The sequence below is a fragment of the Somniosus microcephalus genome, chromosome 18 (genome assembly GCF_052327205.1).
Source record: "Somniosus microcephalus isolate GS21.2 chromosome 18, FLI_Smic_1.0, whole genome shotgun sequence".
NCBI lineage: Eukaryota > Metazoa > Chordata > Chondrichthyes > Squaliformes > Somniosidae > Somniosus > Somniosus microcephalus.
The window spans coordinates 48,849,704-48,869,891 of NC_141004.1; the positions used below are offsets into that span (position 1 = coordinate 48,849,704).

The 20,188-nt window shown below is 44.7% G+C and overlaps 1 protein-coding gene across 8 annotated transcripts in view; it reads left to right on the top strand.

Annotated features, from left to right (window-relative positions):
* LOC147105264 (neuron navigator 1-like) overlaps window positions 1–20,188 on the top strand; it is a 632,986-nt gene that overhangs the window by 361,036 nt on the left and 251,762 nt on the right. For all 8 annotated transcript variants that reach the window (XR_015081721.1, XM_086011440.1, XM_086011441.1 and 5 more), the window contains one exon: window positions 13,024–13,162. Coding sequence is in view for 7 of the 8 variants with exons in the window: in XM_086011440.1 (XP_085867566.1) it covers window positions 13,024–13,162 (139 nt within the window). In the remaining variant the exon portion in view is untranslated. The remainder of the gene's footprint in view (window positions 1–13,023; window positions 13,163–20,188) is intronic.

Below are 20,188 nucleotides of genomic sequence, written 5' to 3' on the forward strand. Positions count from 1 at the left end.
ATCATCATCCTGGGGGTCACCATTGACCAGGAACTTAACTGGACCAGTCAGATAATAACTGTGACTACAACAGCAGGTGAGAGGCTGGGTATTCTGCGGCGAGTGACTCACCTCCTGACTCTCCACAGCCTTTCTGCCAGCTACAAGGCACAAGTCAGGCGTGTGATGGAATACTCTCCACTTGTTTGGATGACTGCAGCTCCAACAACATTCATGAAGCTCGACAACATCCAGGACAAAGCAGCCCACTGGATCGCACCTCATCCTCCACCTTAAACATTCACTCCCTCCACCAGCGGTGCAACGTGTGTACCATCTAGAAGATACACTGCAGCAACTCACCAAGGCTTCTTCGACAGAACCTCCCAAACCCTCGAACTCTACCACCTAGAAAGACAATGGCAGCAGGCACATGGGTACACCACCACCTCCCAAGTTCCCCTCCAAGTCATACGCTATCCTAACTTGGAAGTATATTGCCGTTCCTTCACCGTTGCTGAGTCAAAATCTTGGAACTCCCTGCCTAACAGCGCTGTGGGAGTAACTTCACCACATGGACTGCAGCAGTTCAAGAAGGCAGCTCATCACCACCACCTTCTCAAGGGCATTTAAATGCTGGCCTTGCCAGTGACGCCCGCGTCCCATGAATCAATAAATAAAAATAAAGCTACGCCGTGAGTTGTGAATCTCCATAACTTGCAAGTCGATTTATGCAGCTTCGCCATTTGCTTTGCACAAACGGCAGCTCGCCCTTAACCTCCGTTATTTTTAAGAACTTGCTGAATTTGCACATTAATTTCCCATTAAACTTACCGCAGAAATAACTCTCCGTTATTTTTCCAGTAAGATTTCTCTTTCTAGAATTATGTAATACTATTCTTCATCTCTGCCTTTTATTAGCAGATCTGCTGTAACATAAAAACATAATTCATGTACAGTACTTGACACTTAGGCACCTAGATGGGATGAATGTGGCATGTGAGCACTTTTTCATCAGAACAGCCTACAGTATTTTATAGTCCCCTTGTCACTCTGTGCACTTGCCTCAGTTTCTCTATTGTGCCAAGTGTTAATTTTGTCTGTTTCAAATCATTTTACTTACGTTCCCGTTCCTTCTGCTGCGCTAATAGCAGTTCATGAACAAACATCACATACCCACTGTTAACCATCAAGCATTAAGAATTTAGGAAGAAACCGCTCAATGTTTCCTTAACAATCAAAAACATTGTCACACTGAGTCTGTGATTTACACCTGTTAATGCTCAGAAGCAATTTTAGGAATGTGAGCAAAAGGTCGTGACTGCACCATTGATGCTAATGCATAATATTACTAAACGTTTAACATAGCATGTGCTCTACCATACAGAGCAATTTATCCCAACAATGAACAAATACCCCATATCACATATTTGGACCAATCTACAGTATTATGATATCTTCCTGTTTACCAATTATATAATCATCTCCGTACACCAGCAGTAGATCGGCCTGTTTTAATAAACTATTAACAATCTATTCCAGTTCACCACCGAAAGTGATGCAATTACTAAATATTCTTAACTACAGCTTGAATGTTTGCTCTGTGTTTGGAACACACTCTAGAAAATTTAATGGAAATCATTCAAGTGCAATTAAGTACTGATTTAAAAAAAAATGCTGAATACTGTCTTCCTCTGGGGATGTCTGACCTACTCAGATATTGAACTGGAAAGGATTTTGACAGGTTTTCTTAAATGCGAGACAGATAAAAGCGGGCATCATTGTCAGATGTCCTGTAAAACTATATTACCGTACAGTGCACAGCTGTCATGTAAATGCTGCAGGCCCATACTGCATTTTCAAGAGGTGAGACTGGTTAAGGGCATCTAATGCTGTAAGTCCAGCTCTTCAGTATAATTTCAGCAGCCAGAAAATGATATATTATAAAATAGGATATTATGTTATAAGTTGAAATATTTTTATTAACTTTAGTTATTTTATTATAAACAGTCTGTCACTGTGCAAGTAGGTGCTTGAGATTCCTATTTTTATAGTAAAATAAATGCAGTGAAACTTCATGCTGACATACATTGTTGTAATAAATGTTGCTGCAATTGGTTGAAGATACATTGGCCCCGATATTTGTGGGGGGGGGTGGGGGCGCGGAGCTTGTAGCGGCCGGGAAACCCAGAAGTGCGGATTTCACTGACATCCTGCCGAATTTAATGGCAGGAACTGATTTAAATGTTTTTACTCCATTTCCCAGCCTGCAGGGCGGGTAGGCCTGTGGCACCAGGCCGCAGTCGGGGAGAGGAGGGAGGGAGAGATCGTGGGTTTGTGGGGGACATTGGGGCAGGGGGATGGGCTGGTGCGATTTGATTGGGGCCAGATTGATCGGGTGGGGGGCTGTGAATAAATCGGGGGGGCGGGGGTACTGTAGTGAGATTGGAGGTGAGGGATCATGGAGAGATCATGGAGTGGGGGGGGGAGAGATCGTGGAGGGGGGGGGGGAGAGATCGTGGAGGGGGGGGGAGTGATCGTGGAGGGGGGTGTGGAGAGATCGTGGAGTTGTGGGGGGGGGGGAAGAGAGATTGTGGAGAGGGGGAGATGGGCCGGATAGATTGGGGGGGCTGGGGGAGGCTGTAGTAGATTGGCAGCAGGGTGGAGAGACGGAGGGCCGTGGATAAATCAGCGGGAGGCCAATCGCGGGGAGGGAAGCAGGTTACCTTGGGTGGCCAGCGGGAAGCACTCCTGCTCTTTCTGGCTCACAAGAGGTGCTGGAAAAGCACTTACCTGTTGCATTCAGCCGTTCTCGCCTCCCTTCAGCTGCCGGGTTTCCCGAGCCCGCAGGCGTTAAATCTGAAACTGAGCTAAAATTTGAGGCATGCAGCCGCATTAAAGTATTTAAATGATGGACCCATCTCTGGAGTGCAGGATACTCGCCCACTCCCCCCAACCCTCCGCTGCTGAAACATTGGAGGCGGATTCAGGTCGGGTTTTCACTTTTGAATTTTTAACCCCCTCTCCCGCCTGTCCTGGGGGGTTAAAATTCCCCCCATTGTGTTCTTTAGAGGAGCTCAAATTTGAATAAGACAAACCCTTGAAAAACAATCTGGTCAGTTGTTATGAGTTTCTCATTGCAAAACAATGGTGCTTGAGATATATGATGAAATCGAGTCTATGTTTTGTTTTGATAAGGAGATTTTATCAATTTTTTCTTTAAATGAAGGTACTATTACTAAAAGGAAATGGATTCCATAGTGTAAGCATTATAAAACTGATCAAAGTAATGACCACTTCTAGAAATGCTAATATGTTTTCTCTTTAGAGAACAGCTGAAGCTGATAAACTAACTGCATGAATCTTCACTAATACGACCCGAAACGCTGACTCTGTTTTTCTCTCCACGGATGTTGCCTGGCCTGCTGAGTTTTTCCAGCGTTTTCTGTTGTTATTTTGCATGAATCTTCTAACCAGATTATAGTAACCTGATCCAATTAGAAGCCTTTACTGAGAATGGTGACACAGCATTGTTAAACCCCAGTGTAACAGGCTGTGGAGAGCAGTGCTTCACATGTCTCCAATCTTAGCCTTGCTGTCTGAGGCATCCGACAGAATGACTCACCTGCAGGCTGCTCTCCAGTATCTTCAAGCAGCTGGTTTCAGAGCAACATTTGCAGAGACTTGGATCAGGTTGTGAATTCTACCCATGTCCTAAAAGGTAAGTGCACAGCTTGAACGGTTTCCAGGAGTGGTTAGCTAAGTGTGATATACTAAATTGCCAGTCACCAATCTCAGACTGGTATTGTAGAGTGCCATACTCCCCGAATTATACTGCTGACTGCTACACGGTGGGTCTCAGCAGTTAATTTATATTGTTCTGAGGGACCAGTTGTGTGTATCATTTCTTCCCTAACATTAAAAGCATTAACAAGTAAGTTATAAAGTTCCCAGGAAGTACAAAGGACTGCCTGGGCATTTCTAAAATATTGTTTCACAGCCGGCTGGAATTGTATTCCTTTGGGTGCATCCCAAATTAATTTGTACAAATGAAAAGATGAAAAAGTGGTAAAGTAACAGCTTGCAGAAGTAGTATGATGTAGAGAATGGTGATAAAGTTAATAATGACACAGGACCTGATGGTATATGACCTGGTGTGATGGTTACTATATTAACTTTGTTTTTATTTGCATTGTTTTCTAGTACCACATTACCAGTAAATCTACTTTTCACTACATATACATATTTTTCTTTTGTACAAGTGTGAGGAGCTCATGGACTTCTTTGTCTCTAAGATTGAGACCATCTGTTCAGCTGCCTCTGCCACTTCCCTTCCTTCCTCTAGCCCACCGGGCCAAACTTCCTCTAAGGTTCACCTCTGCCCTAGCCCCGAACTCGCATCTTTCTCCAATTTCTCTCCACTCTCCCCTCCATGACCTCTCCGCGCTCATCTTGTCCATGAAACTCACTTCCTGCTCCCTCAACCCTATGCCCAACAAACTGCTGACCACCCAACTTTCTTTTCTGGCTCCCATGTTAGCTGATATTGTTAACGGTTCTCTCTCCTCAGGTACTGTCTCCTTTCCCTCAAATCTGCCGTCATCACGACTCTCCTCAAAAAACCAACCTTTCACCCCTCCATCCTTGCAAACTACCACCCCATCTCCACCCTCCCTTTCCTCTCAAGTCCTAGAACATGTCTGTCTTTCCCACAGCTCCATGTTTGAATCCCTCCAATCAGGTTTCCACCCCTGCCACAGTATTGAAACGGCTCTCATCAGTCACAATGACATCCTTTGTGACTGTAACAAAGGTGAACTATCCCTCCTCATCGTTCTTGACTTGTCTGCAGCCTTTGACATGGTTGACCACTCCATCCTTCTCCAACGTGCCTCCACCATCGTCCAGCTGGGTGGGACTGCACTCGCCTGGTTCCATTCTTATCCATCTAATCGTAGCCAGAGAATCACCTGCAACGGCTTTTCTTCCCACTCCTGCATCATTACCTCTGGTGTCCCCAAGAATCTACCCTCGGACCCCCCTCTTATTATATTTCCACATGTACGCTGACAACATCCAGCTCTACCTGACCACCACTTCTCTCGACCCCCCTCCACGGTGTCTAAATTGTTAGACTGCTTGTCCGACGTCCAGTACTGGATGAGCAGAAATTTTCTCCAGTTAAATATTGGGAAGACCGAAGCCATTGTTTTCGGCCCCCGCCACAAACTCCATTCCCTAGTCACTAACTCCATCCCTCTCCCTAATGTCTGAGGCTGAACCATACTGCTCGCAACCTTGGTGTCATATTTGACCCTGAAATGAGCTTCCGATCACATATCCACAGCATAACTAAGACCACCTATTTCCACCTCCGTAACATCGCCCGTCTCCGCCCCTGCCTCAGCTCAACCGCTGCTGAAACCCTCATCCATTCCTTTGTTACCTCTAGACTTGACTATTACAATGCACTCCTGGCTGGCCTCTCTCGTTCTACCCTATGTAAACTTGAGGTCATCCAAAACTCCGTTGCCCGTATCCAACCTCTCACCAAGTCCCGTTCAGCCATCACCCCTGTGCTCGCTGACTTAAATTGGCTCCCGGTTAAGCAACGCCTCGATTTCAAAATTCTCATCCTTGTTTTCAAATCCCTCCTTGGCCTCATTCCTCCCTATCTCTGTAATCTCCTTCAGCCCCACAACTCCCCAAGATATCTGCACTCCTCTAATTCTGGCCTCCTGAGCATCCCTGATTTATAATCCTCCTGTTGCCTGGGCCCTAAGCTCTGGAATTCCCTGCCTAAACCTCTCTGCCTCGCTACCTCTCTTTTCTCCTTTTTAAGACGCTCCTTAAAACCTACCTCTTTGACCGAGCTTTTGGTCATCTGCCCTAATTTCTCCTTATGTGGCTCGGTGTCAAATTTTTGTCTTTTAATACTCATGTGCAGTGCCATGGGATGTTTTACTATGTTAAAGGCGCTATATAAATACAAGTCATTCTTGTTGTTGTATTTAAGGGTTTTTAAAAAAAATGAAGACTAAAAGAACTTTCAATATATGGTTTTAATTTAGAATAGTGCCACAAACACTCTAAATTATAGACAGGAAACTGTTTTTAGTACTGTATTAAACACTTCCTGAGCCAGCATAAACTGATGTACTATATAACGATAAAATGGACTGTGTATTTTGTAATATAAAGTGATGCCATAATAGTTTTCATTCACTTTAATTCGAACATTTAGTTGCACATAATTTAGATTGGTCATTACTGTAATAACTTGCCAGCAACTAGGCAGCTGGGCTCTTCTAGAGTTAATGGCCCAAATCTTGCTGGAGCGGGGCACCTCACAGCCTGCCCCATTAGTTAAACTTTTTTCCTCACCCTTCAGCTCTCAAAAGTTTTGTCCAGTTGAGGGCAATGGGCATCTGGGATCTTGGTGAATGACTGGACCAAGAGTCTATCTCCTTAATGATTGAGATTTAAGGATCACGAGAACAGAGGAATGTCGGGGAAGGAAATAGGATGCATTTGTCAAATCAGCTACAGCAAGAAAAATAGAGAGGAAAGAAAGACTGGAGTAAGAGAGAGAAAAAAGTGACAGAATGGAAAACTAAGAAAGCATAAAAAAATTTAAGTTTAATAAAAACAACAATTTACTACCTGTAAGAATGAGATGCCGCAATTTAAATTGTTCCCTTTCTGGGCCGGGGAGGTTGAGTGGCATTACAGGAACATAAAGCTCCTCATTAAAAAAAGGTGCAACCTGTTGCGTAACAGCCCTAACTTTCTGCAACGGGATTAATTGGCAATTAGTGCACAAATGCAGCAATTTCATGAAACTCACCGGTGTCGTTGAGGGTGAGCTGCCATTGGCGCAAATCGTTCAGCAACTTGTGGTGATTTGCAATTCACGGGATATCTCTTCCTCCCCACAAGTTGCTGGCCGATTTTATACATTAACAACGGCGAGCGCTGTTAAACGCGCTGTTACTTTGGCAGCAGAACCTGGGCCATTATATCATGCTAGTTATGTGGCCTCCAGTGACTTGTCATTTCTTTTATTGTTGCATTCTACTTTTGCCAAATATTTATAAAACTCTCAATTAACAAAGGAGCCTATTTTCTTTTGTATTACATCTGAAAATCACCAAAGTATGCAATGGGCGAGAGGTACCTGGTATTGGTATAAATCCTTCTAAACTGTATCTACATGAAAATTTTAAATCATTCTAAACTTTAGAAAAATGCCAAGAGGCATTGCACTAATCTGTTAAATCACACAAACATTATAACACAAAATCGCATCAAAATTTACAGAATTTAAACAACAAACATTAGGATGAAATAGTGCACAAATTAAACCAAATTTTATTTTGAAATAGATTTCAATATCATGTAGGTCTACAAAGATCTGGAAAAATAATCAAGCACTTTTTGAATACCTCATTAGAAACTTGACATGCACTGCCAATGATTTTTCAACCATTTAAATTAATGCGCCCACATTTCTGACATGCACTTTTGGTAGGTAAGGTTAACCACTAAAAGTGCAGAGTCAAAAAATTATCCCTTTCAACTCTAAATGATACAAAATCTACAACAACCTATAAAGTACAACTTTTTAAGTTCACTAGAGAGATATGGTGGATATATTTAGTATATGTAAATGAGGCCTATTTTGTGCAAGTAAATTTGACAATCAAATTTCCATACAAATCAAGCAATAAGCCCTTACCGTATGAAATTCTGGAAGATATATATATAAAAGAAAGAATGATTGATGACACAGACTACTTTGATTATAAAATAGACATCTCTTCTACATATAACTGGTTCACCTTGAACATTTGCCTAAAGGTAAAATATCAATTGACGTGAAATCCAATGATCATCAACTGAAAAGGGACAAACAAAAAGTAACAATAGCCACAATCCATTGTAATATAATTCAAGACATTAGTAAACACACTTTTTTTCAACATTTAAACTATTTTAAGGGTTATTGTAATACTTAGAGTTGATACATTTACTTTTGTAAATCTTTGTATGGCTACACGATATTGAAATTACAGTCAGAAAAGATTGCTGCAATATGTGTGCTTATTTTATTCTGAGTAATGTTTAATCATTAAATAAATTCTATGTTGTAATGCTTGTGTGAATTATTAAACTCATGTAGCATCTGCTGCCATTTTGCAAATATCTATAATAATTTAAAATATCCATGCATGTAGATCTAAATATAGTTAAGCCTGAGCATGAACATATAGGCATGGATTGTTTTTGGCAATGCAGATATCTGAAATTAACCTGTACTGTATGGAATTGACCTTATTTACACTTCCACATATACCAATATGTGGCAATTTTATTTATGTAACCTAAGCTTTAGCTCTTTATGGATTTGTACCCATTTCCTGCTTAGAAAAGTGAATAAAACTGAATTGTCAAGACTACTTTTGAAACCCCTCTTCCCTGTCTCTAAACTCTGTTCTGCTCCTCCGGACCCTGGTCACTTCCTCCTTGTTACCCTTTTACAGGCTTCGGTTCAGCTATTGCAGATATTCCCTGCTGAAGCGATTCATAGCCATGAAGTGCTACCAGCTCTCCATTTCCATTTGCATAAGTCACTTGATTTGGCAGTCCTCCCCATCCCTCCCAACTCTGATACACACCCATAAGTTTGGCAGGTATCCTTGACCTAGTTTTCTGTAATCCTTTTCAGCTGTGTATTACAAGGTGTGCAAGTACACGGTTCAATTCTCTTCTGTAAGTTACCCTGGCCTAGAAATTCAGTTTGGGCCCGCCAGCTCGCTTGCGCCCAGAAGTTACCGCTGCGCGCGGAGCCACTTGCGCCCGCCGGAAATTCAGTTTCAGCGCCCCAAGTCGAAGCCGGCCGCTATTCAAGGGTGTGGCCGCCCCCGCTTGGGGTGCTGAAACTGAATTTCGGCGCGCTAGGTGCCGCAGCGCCACCCGCTGCGGAGCGGCAGGCTGCGGTACTGCAGGCCTTCCTCCCTCTCTTAAGGGGGAGGAGCCTGCAACAGCGAGATCGCCGCTCGCTAGTGCCGGCAAATGAGCCTGGCACCACGGAGAAGTGCCGGGCTCCCGGAAAACAGCCGGCAATGCCGCGGGGGGGGGGAGGTGGAGGAGGCCGGGGAAGGAGGTGCGGGCAGGCGGCCGGCGAAAAAGCGGCCGGCCGCACATCCGCCTTAACTCGCCCCACTAAGGCTGCAGGACGGCCCCGTTTTCAGATCGCTGTTTGCGGCCGCTGCGGAAGAGGCGGCTGCAACTAAATATGGCGGTCGGGCCGGTAGCGGGGCACTGCGCACACCGATGACGTAATCGGTGGCGGCGCAGCGCTACTGGCTAACGCCGCCATTACTGCAGCGCTGAATATCGGCGCAATCTCAGCAAGTGGCGCAAAAGCCCTCTTTGGGCGAAAACTGGGCGCAAAGCCTACTGAATTTCTAGCCCCCTCTTTCTTAACTGCTCATCTTACGCAAGCCAAAAATGCACCATGTGTTACGCTGCAGTGAAAGCCTGTCAAGATGTTGTACCACTCGGCTGTTCATGCACTTGAGAAATCCTCAATCAGAAGATCCACTTCTATATTTTAGCTTAGATTTTCCAATCGGCGTCATTTTATTTTAAATGGGTTACCGCTGACATTAAAATAATGCCGATCATAAAATAAAGGCTTTCATGTGTACCAGTCTACGGGTCTTCTGGTCATCATCTCAGCTATTTTGCTTGCAGTGTTGCAACATACTATTATCACTTATTTGCATCCCATTCATTACTTGATTTTATTCATTTTCATTTGGTAATACAGGAAACCTAATTGCACGGAAACTATTGTTGGTAATGTTATCATGTGAGCACTTAATATGCTTGTACCAAAGTCCCCTCTCTGCTATTTTAATGGAAGCATTTATCCATTTAAAATAAATGGACTAATGCCTCCATTAAAATAGTGGAGAGGGGATTTTGATACGATCTTACTAAGCATTTGTGCGATAACATCGGCAACAATAATTTCTATCCTAATGTGCATAGAAATGGGGAGGTAAAATGTCACGTTTGAACTTTGTAAAAACATGGTGTGAGAAATAATTTAATACCATAGAGTTTATGTCAAAAATCAGCAGTAAGACCAGGAAAGGGGAATTAAGTTCAAGTTGGGCCTCCAGAAATAAGGGCCAATTACTTAAAACACAGACTTTATGGGGTTGATTTTCAGTGTGCCGTGAGGTGGGCTTTTAGGCGCGGGGGGCTAAAATCCAGAATTTGGGGGTCCCGACACCACCCCGCCCAAAACCCGCCTCCATGTAAGTTTCAAAGGAGGCGGGTACCCGCCCCGCACTGGGACCCGCCAACCCGAGGCGGGAAGGGATTAGTGCCAATTAACTGCCTGTTAACAGGTAGTTAACAGGCAGTTTTTAGCTTAATCCCTATTATGAAGGTTGTCGTGTGGGATTCCCGATGGCTCCAAACCACACCAAGTTAAAGGAGTCGGGCCGTCGGGTTGAAGGACTTGGAGAGGTCGAGGTGTCGGTGTTCAGGTGAGTGATGGGTGCATGAGTGCAAAGGTAAGTGTGTTTGGTGTGTCTAAAGCAGAACGGCTGCGATCTGTCAAAAGTGACAGCCTGCAGCTTTCAGTGCCGGTGAGATTTCTAACTGAGTCTGCGTAGAAGGACTCAGATTAGAAGTAAGACTGTCAGTGTTTGACAGCTTCAAACAGCTGTGAAATGCTGATATTTCATCTGTCAACACGTCTTGACAGATGAAATTTCAGTCTGTGACGTCACCTGTCGCCAGGAGGCCCTTAATTGGCCTGCTAAGCCCGCTGGGTGGGCTCAACAAGGTCAATCAAGTGAAAATCGCGCGGATTGGCCGCATTTCGATGGAGGCGGGACTACAACCCCGAAAGTTGTAGTCCCGCCTCCTTCCCAACTTCCGAATGAAAATCCAGCCCTATATCTTATTTTGTTTTTGCATCCTACATGTGGGTTGCTGCATAGGTGTAAGTGTGTAGATGCATTGCTGGCCATCTCCCAAAATTCTATAGACTCTGGAACAGTTCCCATGGATTGGAGGATAGCTAATGTAACCCCACTATTTTAAAAGGGTGGTAGAGAGAAAACAGGGAATTATAGACTGGTAACCCTGACATCAGTAGTGGAGAAAATGCTAGAGTCCATTATAAAAGATGTAACAGCAGAGCACTTGGAAAACAGTGACCGGATCGGACAAAGTCAACATGGATTTACAAAAGGTAAATCATGCTTGACTAATCTACTGGAATTTGTTGAGGATGTAACTAGTAGAATAGATCAGGGAGAACCAGTGGACGTGGAGTATTTGGACTTTCAGAAGGCTTTCGATAAGGTCCCGCATAAGAGATTAGCGTGTAAAATTAAAGTACATGGGATTGGGGGTAAGGTTATGTCTTGGATAAAGAACTGGTTGGCAAACAGGAAGCAAAGAGTTGGAATAAACGGGTCTTTTTCCGAGTGGCAGGCAGTGATTAGTGGGGTACCGCAGGGATCGGTGTTAGGACCCCAGCTAGTCACAATATATATAAATGATCTAGACGAGGGAACTAGATGTAATATCTCCAAGTTTGCAGACGACACAAAGCTGGGTGGGCGTGTGTGCTGTGAGGAGGATGCAGAGAAACTCCAGTACGATTTGGACAGGTTGGGTGATTGGGCAGATGCATGGCAAATGCAGTATAATGTGGATAAATGCAAAGTTATCCACTTCAGTGGCAAAAACAGGAAGACAGATTATAATCTGAAAGGTAATAGATTGGGAGAAGGGGAAGTGCAACGAGGCCTGGATGTCCTTGTGCACCAGTCGCTGAAGGTAAGCATGAAGAACTTATAAAATTCTAACAGGACTAGACAGACTAAATGCAGGAAGGATGTTCCTGATGGCGGGGGAGTCCAGAACCAGGGGTCACAGTCTAAGGATAAGGGGTAAGCCATTTAGGACTGAGATGAGGAGGAATTTCTTCACCCAGAGAGTGATGAACCTGTGGAATTCTCTGCCACACAGGGCAGTTGAGGCCAATTCATTAATATATTCAAGAAGGCGTTGGATATATTTCTTGAGGCAAAAGGGATCAAGGGATATGGGGAGAAAGCAGGGACAGGATACTGAATTTGGATGATCAGCTATGATCTCATTAAATGGCGGAGCGGGCTTGAGGGGCCGAATGGCCTACTCCTGCTCCTATCTTCTATGTTTCTATATACAGGAAACTTTTTTTATCCGGCACGGACGGGACTGACGTGGTGCCGGTTCATCAAAAATTCCGGATAACCGAACACTATAGTAAAAGATAGGGAGAGCTGACAGCTCCGTATAAAGCAACAAACCCTGTTGCTTAGCAACAACTGTAGAACAATGGCCACAAGTTCCAAGCATCTCTGTAGCTTAGCAACAGCTGCAGCCACACCCTTGCACAGCAACAGATGGAAGAAGGCAAATACAATATGAAGTAAAACCTACTCCTGAATTTTGCCGGTTAACCGAGATTTCCGGTTCTTTAGGTGCCGGTAAATCGAAAGTTTCCTGTAGTGAATTGTTGTGCATTCTTCAGAACTAATGAACACACTGGTAATGAAGGCCAGAAGGATGAGAGCTTCAGGTAATGGATGAAAGCATTGATTCCACAGGCATGATTAACTACTTTTAGTTTATTGTAGATTTCGAACCCCATTGATGCCTGTTACTGTAACTGGGTTAATTATCCAGGCAGCTATGGGGATTATAGGTTTCTGTTGAAGGGTGAGCTGGATGGGTCAAATGGTGCCTCTCAATTGTACCTTTCTTTGTCATCTTTGCAACAATGAATATGAAGTGTTTGACATTTAAAATAAAACATTTGATTGTAGCTCACTGGCAGATTCTCTGGAAATCTTAAAACAGAGGTCTTTACATTGTATTGTGAGTTTCAGTGCTTACTGCTGATCAAGAGTAATGAGATTTACTTTTATTATGCTTTTCAACTTTATTTTCATTTGTTTGTTGCAGTTGGGATGAAAGTAGCTCTGTCAGCAGTGGCCTCAGTGACACCTCCGACAACCTTAGCTCTGAAGATTTAAATGCCAGTTCGTCCCTCAACTCCTATCCAACTACACCGGTTGCTTCCAGAAGAAATTCTGGGATAGCGGTAAGAAGAAAATACTGTTTAATAACCTGCTTGTGAGGTGGTTTTTTATATCTCCTTCTCTGGACAATTTAGACCAACCTAGATTGTTGCCAGAGACCAAGGTCATTCCAATAACGCTGTAATACTGGTTGTTATTGGAGAAGTGGGTCATTTTCAAGGATGTAACTGCTGCTGCTACTGTTGTCTTTACTTTTTCAAAACGTCTAATGCTGCTTATTTGCAGTTGATTTATCCATCAGCCTTTTTTAATACAATAATATGAATACAGTTCTGGCTATGAAAAAAAGAACCTTTATTTGTGCCATATTTTATCACCGTGTTTTTTGTGACTATGTGGCGTCTCTCAGCATCACTAATTAAAGAAACAAAGAACTGTGCATTTCCCAAGCCTTATTATGGTACAGAAACAAGCTCTCACACCTTTTATTTGTGCAGATTTTTTTCCCAAGTATTGTATTACTGTTGTTTTATACAAACCCCTCTTGTTCTAACGTGCTACTTGGGTGCAAGCCAAGAAGGGTGTTACGCTTTTTTTTTGGCACACAACAGGACAGTGGCAAAGGGGCATGATTGATGTTGCATGCAAATAGGAAGCTTGGAGCAAGGGGCTGAAGTTATATAGTTTTTGTACAGGCAATATAACCTCCCGGTTCTTTGCCTCATAATGTACTACTTGGAAGACTGCCAAATGGCCATTTATGATCGGGTGTGTTACAACAAAAAGCAGAGAGAAATTTGTACAGTAGTACAGCTCTGTTAATGTTAACTTTTGAAAGACACATATAGTAATGATTATATTTGCTTGTAACTGCTTATCTGCAATCAGGAAGCTATTCTAAAGATATTTGCCAGATGCAGTAGTTATGTGTGGTGTTTTCTTTAATATGTAAAGACATATATATTTAAAATGACTTCCAATTTGGGATTGAAAGGAGGTTGTCTCTCGAGATTGACATTCACTACCTGTATTACAGAGGGCGAATGTGCAAGCTGTAACCGCCAATAGGAGAAATAAGTAAGTCTGGAAAGAAGTTTTTTCTGGTACTGGTCTTTCAGTGGTGAATTAGAACATTAATACTGAAACAAAACTTCTGCTTCTGCTAAGTCGTGACTTTTTGAAGTAAGTGTATGACAATGCTGGAAGGAACAGTTTAACCAGACAGCAGAAGAAACAGCGAGACAAACGAGTGCTTTGTTTTTACTTTGAAGTGGTGGAACTGCAGGGAACAGTGACAGTAATCGTGAAATGAACAGCAGCAAGTTGAGGGTCAAAATAGTTCTGTTGTCATTTTTTTACATTACAACAGAAGGTGTGTGGCTTAAATTGTAAGTAATTGGCAGGTAACTCAAAGGTGTAGTGAATTTATTACAGTAAGACGGAGCAAAACTGGTATAGTGACTTTTGTGAAAGGGAGCGTATCTGTCAGTTGCACAATTTAAAATTCCAGTTGTTTAACTTTTATTTTCGTAAAGCATGAAATCGCTCAATTACATTCAGTTATGTTCTTGCAAAAAAGAGCAAGAGGGGAAGGAGACAGATAGAGACCGCATTGTATAAAACAGATGCCTGACAATTCTGATAGAATGTAACACAAGTTCAGACATCTGTTGTTGTATATATTGTGGTCCACTTGTAGCACCAGATTCCAATTTATGAAGCATTTAAATCATTTGTAGGATGCATCTAAGTAACTTAAGGAAACAAGGTGAGAACCCATAATTGCCATATGCCAGTGTAGAATTCTGTTTTAAAATTTTAATTTATATAAATGAAACCTTATTTCTAAATATGGTAAATGTTCTAAACATAAGCTAGCTGCTTATTTTTGTAGAAGTTTGAAATGAAATTGTCCAACTAACTCTGCAAGTGTCTGTGTATAAGTAAAGTTGATTAATGTCAAACTTCTTGGTGCAGATACAGTCATAAAAACTAAAATGTAAGATATATTGATGTTCCACAGTTAAATAGTGTTGTGGGAGCGGTGACTGGGTTAACAATCTGCACCTACTACACTGTCTGATTGTATGGATAGTCAGCTGTTGATTTTTGACACTGAGGCAGGCCACGATAAAGGGCTTTGACTTGAAACTTGATTTGAAGTGCCTTGAATGAAATTAGTTATAGAAATTATAGCAAAAATAGTCAAGGGCCTAGAAATTCATTAAGGCGCTGCCAGCTTTGCGCCCAGTTAACGCCTAAAGGGTGATTTTGCGCCAAAAATGAGTTTGCGCAGATATTCAGCGCAGCGGTATTGGCGGCAGTAGCCGTTAGTGCTGCGCCGGCACCGATGACGTCATCGGTGTGCGCAGTGCCCCGGTTCCGCCCCGAAACCGCGCCGATCCCCATATTTAGTTGCGGCCGCCTCCTCCGAAGCGGCCGCAAACAGCGACCAGAAAACGGGGCCGTCCTGCTGCCTTAGTGGGGCGCTTTAAAGTGGAAGGTGCGGCCGGTCGCTTTTGCGGCAGCCGCCTGCCCGCGCCTCCTTCCCCGGCCTCCTCCACCCCCCCCCCCCCCCCCGCCCGCGGCATTGCCGGCTGCTTTCCACGAGCCCGGCACTTCTCCGTGGTGCCGGGCTCATTTGCCGGCACTATCCAGCGGCGATCTCCCCATTGCAGGCAGCTCCCACTTAAGAGAAGGAGGAGGCCTGCAGTACCGCAGCCTGCCGCTGCGCAGCACCTGGCGCAGTGGCGCCAAGAGCGCTGATATTCAGTGTCAGCGCACCAAGCGGAGGCGGGCACACCCTGGTATAGCGCCCGCTTCCGAATTGAGGCACTAACAATGAATATCTGACGATCGCTATAGGCTTCCCGCCCAGCGCTAACTTTTGGGCGCTAGGCAGCTGGCGGGGCCATAGTGAATTTCTAGGCCAAGGAAACTGAATATGTGCAGACATGTGGCACTATTAGCTGCTGCTAGCGCTACTTGTCCAAAACTACTTTGGCATTGGTTATTTTGATGAAGTGATCTAAAACTGGACTTTAGTCACAACTGACAGCAGATGATTCATAAGTCTGCCATTATCGTGGAGCACCGTGTGTCTAGATTTTACCAGCTCTAAGGAGGAGGGTTCGGAGGCGGGACTGCTGGGAAAATGGGAAAAATTGGGAGTGGGTCCCAACCCCGCTCCCAACCCGCCTCCAAACCATCTTCCCGGGAGGCGGGACCCCAACTCGCGCAGGGACCCGTCTCCTCGAGGCGGGAAGGGGATTAGAGCCAATTAACTGCCTGTCAACAGGTAGTTAACAGGCAGTTGGCTTTTCAACATTTTACGCCTGCTGATGCGGGCTTCCTGACATTGGGAACCCCGCGAGGGTCAGCGAGACGAGCAGTGGGTCTGCAGGGGTGAGAGAGGTCGAAATGTCAGCTGTAGAGGTGAGTGATGGGTGCAAGTGTGGACAGGTAAGTATGAGAGGTAAGTGTAAAGTGTGGGAAAAAGTTTCCTTACCTTTACTTCTTTCTGCAGGCTTCAACCTTTGAGGATCCGGAGGTGCCTCATCTTAACGGCAGAGATGACAGAATGGCTGCTGCATTCTCACATGCTTTCTGTTGAGGAGAGAGGTCTTGGTGAACCTGTGTGCAAAGGCTCACCTTAGAACAGAGATTGTCAGTGTTTGACAGATTCTCAAAGCTGTCAAACGCTGACAATTCATCTGTAAAAAATTTCGACAGATGAAGCGTCATACGCTGACGTCACCTGTCACCGGCTTTCCCTTAATTGGCCAGTAAGGGCGGGCTTAACAAGGCCAATCAAGGGAAAATAGCGTGGGTTGATCAGACGTCGTTGGGGGTGGGACTGAAACCCGGAAACCAGAAGTCCCGGCTCCAGCACGTCTACATTGAGAAAATCCAGCCCTAGGTGTCCAACTACCCTAACTGTAAGAGAAAGAGGAGGGAGGCTGGGAACGCCTCCTTCCACCTTCTTTACAACAGCACTAGGCTTGCACCTATTGCAGGTGTAGACCCAGCTCACTCTCTGTCTCTTCCCTTGGAGAATAGAGTGAAGTAGTGGAAGGATTTTCAGGCTGATTAACTGTATGAAAGGCCACGACGTGAACACTCCTTCCATGGTTATAACCAGCTTTATCCCAGCCGACAGAACAGTTAGTCCTCAGCACGGGAGGTTTCACAAGCTCCTGCAGCCCGTACGATGAGGGGTGGGGGGGCCACCCACGCTTACACCAACTGGACATGAGTACCCTGCTGGGCGTCGATCCCGAATTCAAAGCCGGAGCTCCAGTCTCCGTTGTCTGGAGCAGGATTCAAGCCCTGAACCTTCTGACTCTGGTGTGCAAAAGCTACCACCGAGCCAAAGGCATACTTCGGGGCTAAAGTAAATCGGGTGGAGATAGAGATTAGGGTCACCACCCCTTTTTCATGACCTCTGTACTCATGGAATGGGCATTCCTCAGGGGCGAAGGTCAGCCTCTGCATATGTTTAATATAATTTGATCATCCAATTTATGGTATATAGTGCAAAATGTAATGCTACTACTTAGGCCGCGATTTCACTGTCCAGGGCTGCCGGGGTCAGTGTCGTGGCCCCAGCCTGCTGCCTACTACAGCCCGCACTCTCTAAGTGATTTGCCATTGATGGGGGTTGTTAAGCCCACCCTGCGAGGTTCCTGGCCAATTAATAGGAAGCGGGTCTGATGACTCGTCATCTACCGGTTTCCTTAAAGGGGCCATGTCCAAATTGATCTTGACAGTTGTGCTGTCAGTGTTCTACAGCATTGAGATGCTACAGACACTGACAAGCACTGCACAGGGGTGCACGGCTGCACCCAGGCTCTCCCATGACTCCCTCCATAAGCAGAAGGAGTCCCAGTACACAGAGTGGTTCTCTTCCCTTCCAATGGGCGCAAGACACCTTTCCAAGAGACCAACGTAGCCTGGTTACACATTGCACAGGAGGGCACAAGCAGGGACGTGGTCAGGAGCACCAGGCTGCAGTGGCGCAAGCCGTTCAATGATCTGTGTAGATCACGAAATGTTACTGCCAAGCCACACTCAACCTCATCCTGCTGTGCCACTCATCACTCTGCCTTCCCTACCCTACTCCTGCACATCCTTACTCACACCAACTTACCTTGCACCTCCACCCATCCCTCTCTCTCTACATTATCACTTCCCCATCTCACTAGCCACCCCTCACACTCTCCCTCATCCTACAGCAAGCATACCAACTAACAACACAGAAGGGTAGGCACTTGAGTGGTTTAGCCAATGTTCAGGTGAAGTTTCTGTTAATGTGTTGTCAAACATTGAAATCTATATTTTCAACATTTTACCATATTGGACAGATCTGTGCTCACCTTTGGAAGTGTCTTAGTGAGTTCCAGTGAATGTTGAGACATAACTTCCCCGCCTACCCCACAGTTGTGATGAGTGTGAAAGAATTGGCTTGGACATTGTAGGGATGCTTTATGATGTTGGTGTGAGCTGGTGCCAACCTGGCACATCATGTGGCAGCCAGGGTGTACAGCGTCAAGTGAGGTAAATCTGGCCATGGTGATGCCTTCCCTGGCCTCCTGGGCAGCAATGTTGTTGGGTGCTGATGCCCTGTGTCCTGTACAGCGTCAGGTGATTGCGGAGAAGGTTGGTATTGTTGGTGTGCCTGGTGATGTTGGGGTTGATCGTGGAGGGATTCAGAGCTCCAAGGTGAGATTTTTTTCAAGGCCACCGATGTTGCTGGAATAGTTGGCAGCTGAAGTTGAGATGACTTTCAAAACTGAGATGAGGAGGAACTACTTCACTCAGAGGGTGGTTGGTCCATGGAATATGCTGCCCCAAAAAGCTGTAGAAGCTACATCATTACATAAATTTAAAACAGAAATAGACAGTTTCCTAGAAGTAAAGGGAATTAAGGGTTACGGGGAGCGGGCAGGAATTTGGACATGAGTCTAGGTTCGGATCGGTCATGGCCCTGTGGGTAGCGGAGCGGGCCCAGGGGCTGTGTAGCCTGATCCTGCTCCTATTTCGTGTGTCTAATTCTGTTAGATTCAGGAGATGGTTCTGTGATAGTGGTTTGGCGGTTAGGATCAGATCAGCCATGATCTTATGGAATGGCGGAGCAGGCTCGAGGGGCCGATTGGCCTACTCCTGCTCCTATTTCTTATGTTCTTATGACAGAAGCTATCTGTCATTGGTGAGAGAGCTTGCTCCAAGGAGGTGACAGTGGATAGAGAATTTACTCCAAACAGCTCAAAAGTTTTATCCAAATCCTGAAGGCTCAAGCTTCTGACATTGGAAAGTGACCAGCTGTGAAATGGTAGCTTTCATACCACTTTTGCAGCCGTCACCTATTCACAGCAGTGGGGAGACATAGAGAACCTGACCTACTTACCTGATGTGATCTCCGAATGACGTGAACCCCAATAAAAATGTGTGAAAATAGAAAAAGGCTGGCAAAATAGTAGTTAACAAGCATTTAACTATCTTAAACGCCTCTCCCGCCGCTTGGTGTTGGGTCTGTGCTGAAATTGCAGACCTGACACTTTGACAGCGGGTTTGGAGCCTGCTCCAAACAAGTTTCCAATCACTTTGATTTTGATGGCGGACCCGCCCTCTAAACGCCAACAAAATTGTAGCCTTAGTTATTTTGAATATTTGTTTAATAGGCAAGTTTCAATTCTATTTAAAATATGGTAGAGAGGTCAGAATCAGCTGTTGTGCCACTGTGGAGCTAGCACATACATGTCTGGTGATTGGACAGCATGTAGGATGATTGAATTCACATCTGCAAGGAAGGGAAAGTACGGAACTCTATTCTTATGGATGGACAGTATAAATAGCATCCACAGCAACAAACATTGTTGTGCAGTGATTCCAGTCCGCTTGCTCTCCTTTTAAACATTTTGGACAAAGGTTTTAACTGATAATACAAGTGAAGGTTGGCATTATGACTATTGGAGTGAGATGTAGTAATTAGATACTGCAATCCAAAGTAAGTGCCCACAGCCTCTTTGTTAAGTTGCATTCACTGACGATTGAATGGCAGCAGCATCTGCCACTGTTTTTTCAAAAGG